Raw genomic sequence first — 17,467 nt, forward strand, 5'->3', positions numbered from 1 at the left:
TATGGACTTAGCATGCGTGTGGCAAATTCTACATGTTGCGGTGCATCAAGACTCTTGATCAATAGGAATGGATGAAACTCTCTCATATTCAGGTGACAGCAAGTTTTCACATAGTGGGCATTATCAAATCACAGTGGGCATTATCAAATGTTAATACACTGAAACATTGTGCATTGTTGAATCAGGAAACTAAGGTATGAATAGTTATCAACATGTCAGGATATTCATTTTCATCTTAGTCTCCTTACCAGCTGTGTATCTGTTCCTCCAACAATGCTAAGTCCAAGCCCCGTCTTGCCTTTGTCAATGATGATGTCTGTGGGTTCACCAGGCATTACTGGGCAGGTGAGAGGGTCTGGCCTTGTAATGGTTGGTTCAGGAGCAGTGATGGGTGCAGGGTCAAGGGTTGGGACAGGGTCAGGGGTTGAGGCAGGGTGAGAGGTTACCACAGGAACAGAAGCGGATTCAGTCGGTAGAAGGTCTGGTGCTGCAACTTTATCCAGGCCGCCAACTTCCTTGGCAGGTTCTGCAAAATGCAAGTTTTAGAAAAGAGACAAGTCATTCATTGATGCTGAGGACAATAGCCCGGTTGTACATGTATGAAGCCTTAAGAATTTTACTTTGCCAACACTATGCACCTAAAGAAGCAGACTGAAGTAGATTGCTTTAGTATCGTAGTCGAGTACTTTTCAAGTACCAAGTTCTTTACCAAAAATATAACTAGTTAGGAGGCAGCAACGCTGAAGTACATGGGCATTTGATGGTACATGTACATGCACAAAGGTAAGATTACAAAGTAAAATGCTGACTTCAGACTCTCACTGTTTAATAAAAATTAAGTTTTTAGGACAAATGTACTTGAAAAGTACTCTGCCAAGTACTTTCAGAGTACTTTTTCACCTTAAAACTTAAATTTTACAAAACTGGGAGTGTCCAAAGTCTTCCATTAAGTATGTAATCTTACCTTTGTGCATTTACCATCACATGCCTGTGCATTCTAGCTTTACTCCTTCTTACCCAGTTCAATATCTGGTAGAGAACCTTGGTACCGTACTTGAAAAGTACTCGACTACAACATTGGATTGCTTAGTGATCAAAATACAGCCTCCTGCATTTCACTGATGTAGAGCCAATGATTTTCCGTTTCAAAATGGGTATTTTCCGTTTCGCCGAATCCCGAATTCCGCTTCAGAAAATCAAATTCTGTTTCATAGCTTCGTAAGCATGAAATAGGAGAGTAAGTTTGAAACTATGGATAGAAATCATTTGCCCAACCACATCAGCCCCCCCAAAAAAAGAAACAAAAATAACAACAATATTGTTTGGAAACACTCTGCAATGTTTCCAACTTTTTAACAAATTTCTGTAGTGAAAATTAAAAAGAAAGACAATAAATACTGCACACCCCACCCCTTGATTTCACACCGGCGCACAATTACCAAAAACGTGCTACCCAAAACGTGCTGATTAATCAACGGACAATTCATGTGCGACGCCTCGCGTATGAAATCAGATTACATACATGTACATGTAGATGTACAGTGAAGTCACAGGGTAGGTCTTGCATGCAACAGTCGTTGATCACAATATGTTAATGTTGGACATCGACCCGCCATTTTATTTGGCAGTTGTGCGACAAAAGTCAGAAAGTTAACATTAAATCTGAGCCTTGAAATGCATGTTTGTGACTGAAAACTTCACTCTTTATCGAATATTTCCGAGGGCCCATTCAGTTATGGTACACCAAGCTTACTAGGTTTCGTTTAATTCAAGAAATATGGAATTAGTCTTCTGTTTTGCTGCTGCAGTTTCATCATTTTGCCATGTGGTACTAGCCTTGTCTCAAGGCGCCCATGCGGATTCACAGACTAAATTCACCACGTGTGCAATAGTCATATGTGTGAGTAAGAACTTGTTTGCGCCTTGATTTCATTGCTAGTACGGTGCGCGTGTGAACGGCCAATGTGTGTACAGTGTGTATACACAATGTACTGTACTGCACCGCTGTGCTGTGCCGGCTGCTGCTGCATACATGGGGCTCACACACGCCATAACGCTTGCAAGTATCGGCACCGGCATGGCGCGGACGGCCCAACCATGTGGTGGAGTGGTGCAATTTAGCATGTTTCCAGCGTAATTCGTTAATTAACCCCTTCGCTACGGAGGACTGTTACTACCACACCGTTGTGTGAGGATTAGTGCATACCACACATACAGTCTATTCACCATGCAGCTGCTGGTTCAATGGGGCCTGCTGCTGGACAAAGCAGTCCAGCCAAAATAATCCTGCCATGAAGGGGTTAAAAGCAAGCATTTGAAAAGGGTCTGGTAGGCATTTATTTTTTAGTCCTTTGCAGAAAGTTTTCTTTACTTTCAAGCCATTCTTAGACAGAAAATTTTGCAAGTTCCTTTTCAAGCAGTGGATTCCGTTTCAAAGTATTGATTCTGGAAACTCATTGGCTCTAGTGATGGCAAAACTGTGCAATAAGATATCACAGCAGAAAAACTGTCTGCAAAAATTTAGAGTGCTACTGGAGTCAGAAATGGAGGAATATATACACAATGTTTAAATGTTAACTGCCCTGGGAAAGCATGCATGTATTTGATTGAATATGTTCAAAATACCTGTGATCTTGAAATGTTCTGTTATTTTTGCCAAAAATAAAAAAACATTTAATAATGCCCTATAAATAGTTCAAACAAATACTGATTATATGAACAGAAGATTCTACGAATGCAAAGAAATCCATTAAAAAATAATTGAATTCTTTTCACAGTTGTCAAGAGGTTGTTTTAATAATTTATACAGAAAAGGATTCAGATATTAAACAACCTTGTCTTCAAATGGTCCTATTAGGCAAACAGACAAATTGCACATAATTTATGCCGGATCTACGAAAATATGGTGACATTTGTCATTGTTTTTGTTATATGGGTAATTCCAGACATTAGGAGTCCAAAAGTGTGACATTTTGTGTCCCTGTTCTGACCTCTTGTTATATGACATGGAAATATTACTGGAATTAATTTCAAACTATTACTATTTGTTTGACAGGTAATTTGCATTAATTCATCACTCTTAGAAATTAGAAATTGTGTTCTGAACTTACAAAATCGTACGTCAGATGTCACAGGGACACACACAAAAATGGACCCCTATTTTCTGAAATTACCCATATACATCAAATTCACAAGGACACTGACATTTGTTAGAACTGTTTAATTCATAATTCTAGGTTGTCTAAACCTTCAGTTATACTCTTCGGAAGTTATTAAAACCCACCTTACCTCATTTTGAGAAATCAAATTTTGAAGTTCTGATTGAAAAAATTCATTGAGATTACACAAAATGGACTGACTGAGAGTTTGCAAATTAAAGTTGTGATTGTATCGAACAGAATAATTTGGATAATAAAACTTAAAACAATGTTTCAAATAACATCCAAAAATTTGGAGAAGAATCTGCTGGCATCTCTAAAACAAGTTCAGTGACATTACACAATTTTTCCTGAATCACATTACACACAGCCATACCAGGAAATTAACCTACCACTTTCTTGTTTCTCAGCTACTGATGACTGGATGATTTTATCTGACTTTTCTTTTTCCTTCCCTGTCTCTTTCTCCTCCTTTCCTCCTGCTATTCCTCCTTCTGTTGATCTCTCCTTATTCCCAGTCTCATCTCTTCTCTCTTTCAACTCATCTGCTCCTGCCCCTTTCACATTTGTCTGATCTATTGTTCGCTTCTCTTCTTTGATGCTATGTCCAGCAGCAAGGTTTTCAGAGAGGCTTTCCTCCGGCAAGGATGGGGGTGCACACTGTTCTTCACCGACGGTTGCTGTTACAACTACATCCTCCACTGGTTCATCTCGACGTTCCACTTGAGTTGGCCCTGAAGTTGGCTGTGGTTGGATGAAGGGCTGCTCTGAGCTGACAGTTAGTATAACCTAATCAATAAATGGACAGAGAGGGATTCTGCTCTTAAAGCACTTGAAAAATGTTTTCTGAAACTTAAGCACTGCCCTGCTGTCAATAATATTTGTTATAATGTCACAAATTCATGGCCACTTTTAAAAATAATCCTGTGTGAAAAGATATACTTAGAAGTCAGTGACTTTTACTTAATGTCACAGGAATTATAAACTTTGGATGCACATTATACAAATATTGCATGTTTCAAAAAGTTTCCTAATTCTGAGGCAAGGTTGAACACTACTGAAACAATACACTATGGGCATTAAATGCAACAGGTCGGATTAATGTGTTCCCAAAAATTCATCTATAGGGGAAACAGTTATTACACTGTAAAAACAAGATTAAGTATTAGCTTGAAAACAAGAAAATGGAACTAAACAGGTGTACTTGAACGTCCATTAAACTTGTTTTCATAATTGCAAGCATCCTTCAAACAATAATTGTTGAAATTTGAGATTTAGTGTCTGGCAATGTAGTAGGAGATTGTGGCATAAAGTACAAACTTCTCAAGTCTTTCTCAAAAAGTCTCTTGAAACCTTACAGTTTCCACTCATTTCACAGTGACATTACTCTTATATTCCAACATTTTCCCCATTTAACTCATACATATTGCATAATGTCAACCTACCTGTCCTTTAGTGCCTTTGAGTACAACTATAGCCTCATTTTTCTTGGTATCCACAAGGTTGTTACTATCTACAGATAAGATCTGATCACCGCTGCGTAGACTTCCTTCCTGAAATGAAGTGGAATTAATGACTGTTGAGTTTGATCAAACATTAAACAGTTATCTCATGCAACTCAGTAAGAATTTCTCAAAATGCATGAAGGGTCAGTGAACACTTGCTTTAAAACAAGTGGTTACTCTCAAATGAAACCATGACAAAACTGACTGAAGTGCATATGTTAAAACAGACATTGACATACTGACTCGCCATAGCAGCTGCTGAAGCACCGATAAACTCGCTTGACCTTTTTTTTTGCAACTGACATCCATTCCAACTGCTAAACTGTGGCATGCTGAAGTTTGACTTTTTAATCTTTTTATCTAAAACCTTGCCAAAGATTCCCCAATAGTTCTAAGTTACTAATTACTGCACATGAATCAAATCAGGTTGTGTTGATTTCTACTCAAACTTCAATGCCACATGACTCGATTTTTTTACGGAGATTTATCATCAAAATAACAGAAATTTGCCCATTTACTTGGATTCAAATACTGCTGCTGGTCAAGCAGATGACAGCACAGTCTTCAAATGTAATGATGACAGTGGACGATAAAGACACAGCTGCATAAATAGGTGTCACTTTAGACCAGTAAGGCAATCTGACTTTGGTGGGAAATCTTCATGTATGGTACTACGCGTGTTTGCCTGACAGTCTTCCATCCTCCTGGCTTCAGGACTGTGCCAGACAGTTGACAGTCTACTTCCTCCGTGATTAAGGTCACTGTGTAGACATCTCTGTAAAGCAACAGCTTCCCTTATTACAAAGCAGTGATCTCCCTTAGGCCAAGCCACTGCGAGTGCATGCGTGTTTGTGTGACCTTACTGGAACCATAGTTGTGGGAACTTACGCATGCATGTTGAAACATGGATGTTGTTGAAACATGGATGTTGTGGTGACCAAGGATGAATTTTTGTCCACATCTCTTTGTCTTGACTTTCCTAACAAAAGAAACTGTCCCCTCAAGCGATAACACATCTGATGAGGAGCACTGTCCCCTCAAGCGATAATACATCTGATGAGGAGCACTGTCCCCTCAAGCGATAATACATCTGACGAGGAGCACTGTCCCCTCAAGCGATAATACATCTGATGAGGAGCACAGTGGAAACACCGCTAGTTTCACAAGTCTAGGACATCTTTACAAGAGTGTCTGGTATAAAATCACTCAAAGCATTTCAGCATTGCCAGCACCTCTCTCTTGTCACCTATGAACAAGTTTGAGCAACCATCATTTGTTGATCACTGGTTGATTTTCCCTGGTAACTTGTGCACAAAATATATTTTGGGTATCAGGAACATGGTGGTTGCATGCAGTTGCTCTGTAAAAAGAAGTTGTCACACATGAAATGAATGGCAAGATGGCCACACTGTACTCACCTCATGGGCTGCTCCTCCCCGAGTGATGTCTCTCACAAATATCCCACACTTTCCAAGGGAGTCTGGCTTTTCAAAGACAGCAAAGCCAAGCCCTTTCACCCCCTGCACACAATATCAAGAAAGTACAGCCAGTAGTAAGTCCAACGAGGCTAAATTTTACATAGAAATAGCTTTCACATGCATAGAAACAGCTTTCACATACATAGAAATAACCATTACAGATTCTATGGGTCAAATGTACTGATATTGAATGTTTTCCCCTAGTTCATGAAAGCTACATGTACACACATGTATATGTAGCCTCCATCAGCGATCTATGAAGCATTTTCTTTTCCCCAGGAAATGTTTTGTACACTGTCAGATACTCCTTTTTGAACCAACTTCTGGTTTTGGGACAGAATTTTCAGTCCAGACTTCTATGTTTCACTCAAAGCAATGTACCCTTGGTCAAGGCATTCATCATTGGCCATTCTTATAACCGACCACACTGTTGCTTGATCCACTGTATATGTACATGCCAGGCTGCTGCAGATGGGCTCGCTAACAATGGATCATGTGACAGTGTGGTTGGTTATCATACAGGCGGTTGTTGTAGAATGCCTCCACCAAGGCTAACAGAAAAGCAGCAACATGTCAAATGTCTCTGTTTCTCTCTACCTTAAAAGCCTTACCTTGTTGATTATAATGCTGTGCACATTTGGATAGGAAGAGAAATCATGTCCGGATTGTGTAAGGTCTGGCAACTGGAAATGTCTTTGCTGCACATTGAAATAAAATCAAAAGATTACTTAGATGGTCAAAATAACTGAATGGATTAGTTTTCAAGATGTATTTTTTGCGTTGGGGAGATGTTAATTTATATAACGGGTTTTGCCCTTACCCCACATAGTAAGCAGGAGGTCGTGGGTTTGAGTCCCACCCGAGTAAGCTTGTGTCTTTTTTCGCAAGCTCTCGGACAAGCACTGAGCATACAGTGTTTTTTAATATATACGTTGGGTATGGGCAAAACCTGTTATATAACTGAATGGATTAGGTCTTAAACCCCAAAACTGAGAGCATTTAAACATCTTTTAAGTATCTTCAGTAGGAAGTATGAATTTGATTATGAATACAAAAACACGCATTGTAAATAACAGCAACATTTTTGTAAGTACTGCAGTACTTACATAAACAAAATGTGACATGTTCAACAGTCAGCTGACAACATGTCAAATAAAACTGCATACAACTTGTAAATGCTGCAGTTGAGTGCTGAGGATACGAATGGACAAAATACTTGAAGGGCAGTTTTACATCAGCAACTAATTTGTCTTTGGTAGGCATAACAGATGTTACTGCCAGGTGATCTTTTGCCTCTTAAACTTTTGTGTAAATAGCATAACAGGCAGCATACATACTACCAAGGAACCTTGCTATTATTCATGTGATTGACATGGGTACGTGGGTGCAACAGATGTAACAGCCATCTGAAAAGTTGCCTTTGGATCATGCTGCTATTTACCTTATCAGCAGGCGTAGGTGTGAGAGGTGTAACAGCCAACTGATCTATGGCTTGGGGATGGCGTCTGACAATCAGTTGCACGTCTCCATCCTTAGGGATATCTTTAATGATGGCTGAAGCTTTTTGATGAGATTTACCATAGACTGACACACCATTGATCTGTCATGGAAGGATTCCAATTGAAGTTAAGGATAGAATTTCCTTTCCCACATCACAGCACAGACAGTTGTCAGAACGTGTACCAGTAAGCAGTGAAAACAGCAGGAAAAAAATCTTGACCAAAATGGAAACCGATTATTTTTATGCAGTTTTTCAATGTTTCCAAAAAAGTATCTCGGTATCATGAAATTCATATCACTGTCCCTTTAACCTGGACCTCTGTTACAAGTGCAATGATGCCATAGGATTTTCAACTAACACCACACAAAACAATGTACATAGGTTCCAGAATATCTCCAAGAAAACAACAGCCAGTTCAATAATTTTACAGTTTTTGTTTTCAAAAATGTCCATAAATTCTAAGATAAATGTGGTCTACAACCTGGCCCCTTCAGCTTGCAATGTATTTTGTTTTCCTCTATGTTCCCTGCAAACACCACCCTGTATGACTTGTCCCCTGCAATTTCACTACTCTGTCCTTTGAACTCAAGACCATATTCATTCAAATGAAGTAGCACAGACTGCATCCTCTAACTTACACTCAGAATCTCGTCAGCAATTTGCAACCGTTTGTCTTGTGCTGCAGCACCATCAGGATCCACACCCACTACAAACACACTTCTCTTGGAACGGTCTCGGTTACCAGCCAAACTACAATCAAATTCAAATACACATTTCATCAGAGTCCATAATTTAAGTTAAAATAACCCAAAGCAAAGCAAAACAAAAATCACAATGAACAAGAAATTATTTTGATTAGGGGGCATCTCTTACAGGTTTCAGTGAACCACATAACCATTTTCGTAAAGATGTAAGATTTACGGCACTCTTTCTATACAATCTTATCTGTACCACCACTGTTTGGGTACCAACCTGATCCCTAGGCCTCGTGATGACTTTGCTAGCTGAATGACTAGGATCTCACCTCCAATTCCAGCAAAAGCACTGTCCACTGGAAATAGCAAGAAACCAAGGCACCAGACATGGTTAACACAGCAACAACTAACCTATGATACTTGGCACTTGTGGACACAGCATTTATTCAGAGTCAAACAGGCTATTCCTTACATTAATCAGTGTCTCGCACATGAACATAAGAGCAGGAAGCACTCCCTGTGAAATGTGCAACCATTGCTTGTTTTGATATATCCAACAACCTCAATTATAAGAAAATGTACATGTACCTTCATTGGAGCTGCCATCTTTGATTTGATCTTCCTCATTCTCAGATCCACTCAAAGATAACTTATGCTGCAACAGCAAAGCAAGCATAACGAGAGACTTATGATACATCCAAATAGATTAACAAGAGGCTACCATGGAGAGACCAGTATACAAAACACTCTGTAGGAAATGGTCAACACTGCATATACATCACACAGTATCCTTTTCCTACCAAGATTTAGCAGTTTGTACATTTTGGATACGCATGAATTGAGATTTTTCTTTGTAAACTACTACTGAATTTATTTACAGGGCTTCATAAATGTTTACTTATTTATTGATTTATTTCTGACCATCCAACAGTGCATTTAGCATCAATTACAGGATGATAACGAGTGAAGAAGACAATGACAAAATATTCACTTTTAGAGGTGGGAGGAAAACCCTGAATACATGTAAATGTTTTGGGGAACCCTCAGACTCAAGTAACATCCACTCCACATGTGGACCGAGCCAGATTCGAACCCAGGCCCCCAGAGGTAGAAGGCAAGGAAAGAAACGCAATGCAAACTTGACTCCCATTTTTGTGTGGTATTACATATTAATGAAGAAACATGATCTTGGTTTTCTGCTTTTGAGAAAGATTCTACTAGGGTTGAAACATCAAACCCTACAACATTTTCAATTTGTTACTTAGGGTTGCTATAGCCAGCAAATGGTTTGAAGCAGTTTCATATCTAACATTTCTGAGAATCTAAATGATGCAAGAGTTTGATGTGGTAGTAAAGTGGTCTCTTCCAGTAAAAAGCTGGATGAGGTGCCACACTGTAAAGTCCAGTGACCAACACTTTCCCCGTAATAGATGATGAATACCCTGAACAGTCAGTGTAGCCGCTGGAGCTCTTAACTCCTTCGCGACGAAAATTTCTTTCCGAAAGCCGACTCCAAGAATTCCAGCCTTGCTTGGCCGCTAAGGCCACCTGCCAAACCGCAAATTCTCGGTTTGTGGCCCAGCGTGCTCTGCACGCTTAAAGTTACACGGTGAAAAGGCTGATTGTCTGATGGCATGCGGCTCTACTCAAGCTTCCACATTCCCGTTGCCTCTTTTCAAAGTGGGGACTATTGTGAAGATGGTGATTATGATGCAAATTCGGTCTTTTCATTTCTGGACTACGCACAAAGACCAATTACCATATACACAAGAGCCATGGCCTGCCTTCTTTCACCGTGTTCGCTCGAGCATGGGCCAAGAATAATAGCTAAAAAGCGGGCTGAGGATCGCAATTTTTACGGCGCCTTTTAACGCGTCCCGGCGTGAAGGGGTTAAACCATCAGCTGAATGATCAGATAAACAGTAAATATTGAGACCTTACATTTAATGTGCTCGTCCTTTTTACCTTGATAGGTGACAGAGGTACCATCTGTGTGGAAGATGCCTCCTCTAATGATGTAGGGGCTGTCTTGGTCTCCTCTGTTACCATGGCAACCACCTCCTCTTCTGCAGGTGGGATAACAGACTCTTTTCCACTTGGCATCTGTTATAAGAATGAGCAAAACACAATGGCAGACCAAATAAATCGCTATTGAGCTGGTACAATCTGACAAAAAAAAAGGCCCAAAAAATCAAGAACAAATAATCTGTCCATCTGAAGATTGTAAAATGTTTGTATTCAGTTTTTTCATTTTTTTGGAAAGGGCCTTCACATCAGAAAGAATGTTACACAAAAACTTCAAAATCTTAAACTTTTCTCAGTCGAACATGAAAAACTTTCTTCCCCTAAAACCAATCACTAACTATAAAATCTACAAAAATGATGTACCATACATGCTTCTTAAACAGTTATTATCACCACCTGTGGTGTTTCATTATGGTGTGCTGCAGAAGAAACAGTCTGTATTATGCCACAATGGAAACAATTAGTCAGTGACGGGTGCAGATAAGAGGGCATTGCATATTAGCTGGAATAGTTAAAAAAATGGGGTTGATGTCTTTCCTGAAGAGAAGAGATGCCACATGCAGCAGTCAACACTACATACATGTATATACACGTCTTCATGATAAACTTTTTAAGTGTAGGAGCATTTACACTTCAGCAATTAGACTCATCATAGTACATATTGAAAGAAACAGTGCATCCAGTGATTCCAGACCTGCAACTCAAAGGACAGTGGCAAGTCTACTGACGGAGGGATAACCCGTACAGGTAAGTAACGTACAGGTAATTAACATGCGTGCCCAAGTAGTGGTAATGGTCCACACTGCCATACTCACGGGGCAGAGTCACTTTCACTTACACTGTGATTTTTTTTACACCTTTTGTTACAGTTGTTAACTTCAGGGGTGTGAGTGGCCACCTAAACTTCAAGCTGAAAACAGCTAGCAAAAAGCTGAAATGTAAAAAAAACTCCCATACGTTTGTACTGACCAGGTGTAAAAAAAGCTGAAATTCTAAGTCAACATCTAAACAAAAAAAAAGCTGAAATCAGCTAAAAGCTGAATTCTCACACCCCTGTAACTTGCAGTTTTGGCATAAAGTGTAAAGTAAGTAAAAATTATCAATTCAATTCGATAGTGCAGTTGCATTTTTCACCTACATTGTACATGTATATTGTCGAAGTATCAAGTATTGTGAACACTATTTGCACAGAGCTGCCTATCTTGACTAAATGGTAGACAACGATTTGTTTTCCACATCTCATTCTGGTGGGTTTTGGTATTAAAGCTGAGATGACAAGAATCTTGATAACAGGGCTTCCATTCACAACACACAACAATTACTGCTGGAGAAATGTATACAGGTATGTAGCATTTCGTAACTGAGTGAATGAATTTAGACAAAATGCACATATACGTAGAGCTGCTCTCTACAACAAAACCTAAATTAATTAACTTTCCATGGATGCATACATGCCTTCACATTCCTTTACATTCTTAAATGGCAACAAAAATGGTCAGCTTTTGTCATGTTTATAAAACAAATTGTTTATAAATCAAATCTAAACAAAACATCTGAGAAAAATGCAGTACTTCTGACGGACAATTAGTTTTAAAAAATCAATAAATAAATCACACTAGCTTTATAATTCTTAATTGTAAACAGCTCAAATTAGGGATATGTTACACACAAACTAGAAGACAATGGTTGCCTGCCCCCCAAAAAATGAAATCCAAACACCACAGGGGAATCAAATATGCACACAGTTAATGCACACAAGGCATTTCCTATCATGCAAGTCAAAAGCCTAATAGACTGCCCCAACAGGTTGTGCAGGAAGGGTAACAACAGAAGTTCACAAAACAATATACAGTATTATAAGGAACTCAATGTGTATTAGTTAACATTCAGTGGTAAATGGCACAGGGTAGGACAGACAGCCATTAAAAATAGTAACTAGTAATTAACAAATCATGCAAAAATGTATTGTTGCAGTAGAACAGGTGCCAGAATACCACAGCCACATAAAACAAGGCTGGAGACCACCAGAAACCAGACCATACAATGCTTGACTCAACAAGAAGCTACAGAAGATAGTGAATGGTATCAGTGCATAACAAAAGCAGCTACTTGCATTACATAGCACAGGCAACTGAAAGGAACAAAAAGCGATCAGGATAGCACCATTGTAACTGCTCCAACATGCAGGAAAACAAGCTGAAAAAAATGGTGACATCCTACCAGAAGCTAAGAGCACTGTGAGAGAAGAACACTACAAAGATGATGGTGATCTTGGCTAAACCAGGCATAGCAGACTGATGAAGGCATGTCCGATGGTACTCTCCCTTCACCTCTGCTAACTGACCTCTGGGTCCTTAAACTAGATCTCACGTGTTGCACTGAGGTGACCAACAAAATCTTGTACACTGAAAGAGGTGGCTCATTTCGGGGATTTTAAGGCAAAGGGAAAATGAGAACACGGATAATGAAGTGAAGTGAAATGAACAATATTTGCTTAATATGATAGGAATTGCAGTGTATATTGTAGACTTGCATACGTGTATAGGATGCTGAAAATAATGTTTAAACACATACATAGGTTTTCTTATGGAGGCATTAGGATATACATGTACATGTAAGTGTGTATACTACACACATGTAGTTTGTAACTCAACAATTACACATAAAAGTATTCAGCAAATATCCTGGAATACTGGTATCTATGTGTATTTACAATGCAACATTTTAAAGGCATTTCACTGATTGAAGAGATTTTATGAAAATGACTGTCTTAAACTTCAACATCTTGTATTCACTTACCGATGCTCAGATTTGTCACTGATGTACTGTGTGCTTTGCTGCCCCGCCCAGTACCCTTTCTCAAAATGCCAACATCCCACTGATCAATTACAACATTCCAACTCAAAAAAATGTGTATAACAAAGTTAGGCCTTTCGTCAATGATTTCGTTCACTGTCTGAAACACCTTTTTTTTTTTTCAAATGAACACTCCACGATCTCAGTTGTAAGATGTGGCAAGCTGATATGAAGATGTGGATTTTTTTGCATGACATTAGTTATGGCAACCAAGTGGGATGCTGCAAGTTCAGAGCTTAAAATTGTACAATTATTTTGTGTTACACTTGAGATTTGTTGTTTAATTAAGAAAATGAAATGAAGTATAACTACACAAGTAGGATTAAACAAAAAAATCTGATAAATAGATTTATTCAATGCAATCCCTCATAAGACTGTTGCAAAAGTAAACACCATCCACAAAACAACATTTCACGCTGATTATACTTGGAGGTTCCAGCTAAAAACTAGGATAATCCTCCAGCATTTCATGCAATTTGCAGGTGAATGGCAACAACATTCACAGCTAGATTCAAGTGACTCCGAACCCTATGACCACAATAAAATTGAATACTCTGTGCTAAATACACATGCTCTGAAATACTGACACAAGAAAAACAGTGAAATAAAATGTAATAAGACATAAGTAAATGGAAGTGCAAAATTTGTTAATGTATAAACAGGGACTTGCTTATCAACCAGGTTTCTATAGATTAATACTCTGTAACATATATTACTGATTACAGTAAGTATTCAAATACAAAGCAAACAAGTACCTCCTTCAACTGTATTTGATTTTGGAAGACACTCTGTACCAATGACGGAATATTTGTACAGTGTTCCTCATTAAAAGGGATAAAATTTGAAGAACCAAGATTTTCTGCTGAATACTTTTAACTGCATTTACATCAAGAAAACATCAACTTGAAAACATTTTAAATATATAACCCTATAATATGCCTACAATGTAATACAACATAAATGATACATTTGATGATTTGTGGTGAAAAACTGTAATACAATGAATGAAGTGGATAATATTGACATATATATATTCAATGTAGAATACATAATCCTATACATTTCTTATTTGAATGAGTTTACAAACAATTTCCTGTGGCTAATGAGTATGTATAGGTGGAAAAGAAAACCTCCAATTTGTCATTTTTATGTACAGGTGCACTAGTACATGGAAATGAAAGTTGCATGTGGTATTTGGAAATGTGAAACAACCATGGTTGAAGTAAAACAGCTCGGAACTAGTCACAAACAATAAAAATACGAATCAATTGAATCTGGATTACACAACTTTTTCCAGACATGAATACTGTGCTAAGACAATTGTGGCCCCAATCAGATGACAACAGACCAGGGAGCCCTGATTGTCTGCTTAGTGTAAAAGAAGCATTTGCCTAAGCTGTAAACATGATTAGAACAAGATCTGACAAGGACATTACGTTTCCTCACTCACTTTGATACTGTGATGTCACTGTAACTGACAGGGTCTGTGTAACTTATTAATGCAGTTCTCGTAAATGCAACTTTATGTTCCATTTAACCTGATTTTTTTGTTTGTCGTATCATTTTAAGGGCATTTCGGTTCCTTTTTATTTTCATGCTCAGAAAATTTGTACATACCGGTGCAAGTATATGAACAAGATTATGGTGCCACCCAAGGCAGAAACCTCAGTATCACAGCCACACTGCACTACAATTTGGGTCATTCTATAAATTTGGGGTCAAAATGTGTGGCATTTTTGAGTCCCTGTTACACCTGACCTGTCTAATTTGACATGGAAATATCACTGAAATTGATTTCAAACTATTTCCATTTGTCTGGCAGGTAATTTGCATGAAATCAGTACTCTTTGAAATTAGAGAATGTGTTCTTAACTTACAAAATCATGTCAGATGTGGTAGGGACACAAAAAATTGGACCCCTAATTTATAGAATGACCCATTTGTAGGAATTTGATATTCTTGGATGACTGTTGTTGATTCAGTTCTACAAGATGGGCGAGTAAGAAAAATTTCTCACAATTTCAATGAGCAAATTTTGGGTTATAAAATTTGAACAGAAAACTCTCAACATGAAAAGTGTCTTCCTTTTATGACATCACAGCAATGGCACCCTCAGTTGTCAGAAAGAGCATGGAAAATTTCAAATGTTTAAAAAGACTACTTTTCATTGAGCTTAACCAAAAAGAGATGCCAGATAGTTTTCTGACATTTAAGAGGAATAGTAAGTTGAACAAGTAGGAGTAGAAACAAAACATGTTGCTAAGTAAAATTCACATCACAGCCCCTTTAAACCACTGGCACTTACAGTGTACATGGTGTGGCAATACAGCAAATGGAAATGAAAGAGTGCTCAGTTGCGCATTAGACAATGGGCACTCGTAATCAGTTGAAAATGTGCAAGTCTGGAAGTCACTAACAAACCAGATTGTATCAGTGCCCATGCACACAACCTGGAACCTTAACGGTAATGCATGGCAGTTGTTATATAAAACAGGAAAAACAGAGGTAGAGTTATCACAGTGACTTTGCTTTGTTTAAAGACACTGTTTGTGTACGAAAGCGAGTTGAAAATTGAGGTAATGAGACAAAACTGAATCCACTGGCATTATATGTAGTTGAAAAAGACAGACATTGTCAATTCAGTGCACATTACTTGGCAAAGTAATGTCGGCCCTTGTTGAAATTTTAGCACAACATACAAACCACATGTTCCCTGGTTAAACTGAGGTAAGATTTAAAAAACAAAATAGTGGACAATCATACAACTGATTATGACATGATTTCCTGAAAGATGACTGAAAGTGCAAGGTTGATGATCCACAAATGCCAGGTCATGTAGGTAATACGCTGATGTGCGAAGTAATGACTGAATGGTATTTGAGGCCTTCCAACTGACTGCTAGAGGTTGATGAAGTATTCAGAAAATATGCATAGGAAAGACTCAATTTGACCTGTTGGACATTTAGTAAAATGTGGAGTAAGGAAACAGACTATATTACTAAGTATATCATACTATATACTACAGAGTACATTGTAAAGAGTTGATAAGAAGTTATTATATGTGAAACAAATGGGTCTGCAGTTATTTAGCAGATAAAATGGGGTTTACAAACTGATGTACCAGTAAGCACATGAACACTGGATGAATATTTCTTATGCTGGTATCCCCACGTTGCTTTACTGATATTTTATAATAATTTCTTTTTGCTACCGGCACCCTTTACACCTGTTCCTGTACATTAACCAAACCAGTCATAAATGAGGCATGCAAATTAAAAAAACGGTGAAAATGCGCAAATTGAGCGAGGTCATCTTGTCTTGATCAAAACTGGTGGATCAACTAGGCAGATGAGTGGAACAACAAAAAAATATCATGTACATGCAGCATGCAGTGGCAAACACAGCCCCAACAAAGTCCACATGTCCATGAACTAATTGGCTGCAGTGTTCATGCACAAGGCACACATGTGAGATCAATGGCTCATGCTGTCAATGGTGTATGGCTGCAACAACAAAGAAGAGATACAGCTGGAGTTTACAAGAGGGAAATTCCAAGAAACAATTATTCTTTACTTCAGTGGAATGGGAAACTTGATCTCACCTGAAAAAAGTTAATACAATAAATGGAACAACCAACTTTCAAATGTCTTAAACTATTTTTCAATGATGATTGCGCTGATGAATGCATTCTATTTGAAATTATGCTTGGAGTCAAAGACAATGCAACTCTTGGTTTTTATCACTTCAAAGCAAATAAATTATTTTATTTGTGAGGAATACACTAAATTTAAACAAGTTAAACACGTGGAGCAGCTCAAAAACTAAAAAAAAATGAAAGAACAGGTCAGCAGATGGATTTGATCAATGTGTCAATGTGCAATGGATACTGTTTGATTAACATGCAGGTCCATGTATTAAGCAAAAGAAAATTTGAAAAAATAAACATATTTACCAGAGCTTCAACACATATGATGTGGGGAAAATACATGTAGCTACATGTAGCAAGAGGTGTTAAGCAATACCAATTAAGATGCCCCAGTTGGAATGAAATGATAGTTACAGGGACAACTAGTAATCAGTTATATGTGGTGGGTATCCATCTTAGAAAATACCATATGTCTACACGTATATGAATGACTATTCTTTTACCATGCCTGCTTGCTCCAGACCCTGCACAGAAACCTACAAGTAACGATATTTCACAACCCTACAAAGTAACTCCATTCCAATACTGACAAAAATGTTGGTC

At 38.3% G+C, this 17,467-nt stretch overlaps 1 protein-coding gene across 7 annotated transcripts in view; it reads right to left on the minus strand.

The window, feature by feature from the left end:
• LOC110980182 (multiple PDZ domain protein-like) overlaps positions 1 to 17,467 on the minus strand; it is a 77,169-nt gene that overhangs the window by 21,349 nt on the left and 38,353 nt on the right. For all 7 annotated transcript variants that reach the window (XM_022236592.2, XM_022236595.2, XM_022236589.2 and 4 more), the window contains 10 exons: positions 10,303 to 10,440; positions 8,926 to 8,992; positions 8,615 to 8,693; positions 8,281 to 8,392; positions 7,583 to 7,741; positions 6,753 to 6,839; positions 6,082 to 6,183; positions 4,604 to 4,711; positions 3,551 to 3,947; positions 249 to 526 (listed from right to left, as the gene is read on the minus strand). In XM_022236592.2, coding sequence (XP_022092284.2) covers positions 249 to 526; positions 3,551 to 3,947; positions 4,604 to 4,711; positions 6,082 to 6,183; positions 6,753 to 6,839; positions 7,583 to 7,741; positions 8,281 to 8,392; positions 8,615 to 8,693; positions 8,926 to 8,992; positions 10,303 to 10,440 — 1,527 coding nt within the window. The remainder of the gene's footprint in view (positions 1 to 248; positions 527 to 3,550; positions 3,948 to 4,603; positions 4,712 to 6,081; positions 6,184 to 6,752; positions 6,840 to 7,582; positions 7,742 to 8,280; positions 8,393 to 8,614; positions 8,694 to 8,925; positions 8,993 to 10,302; positions 10,441 to 17,467) is intronic.

The sequence above is a fragment of the Acanthaster planci genome, linkage group LG12 (assembly GCF_054643075.1).
Source record: "Acanthaster planci isolate LZ-2023a linkage group LG12, COTS_SCS, whole genome shotgun sequence".
NCBI classification, from domain to species: domain Eukaryota; kingdom Metazoa; phylum Echinodermata; class Asteroidea; order Valvatida; family Acanthasteridae; genus Acanthaster; species Acanthaster planci.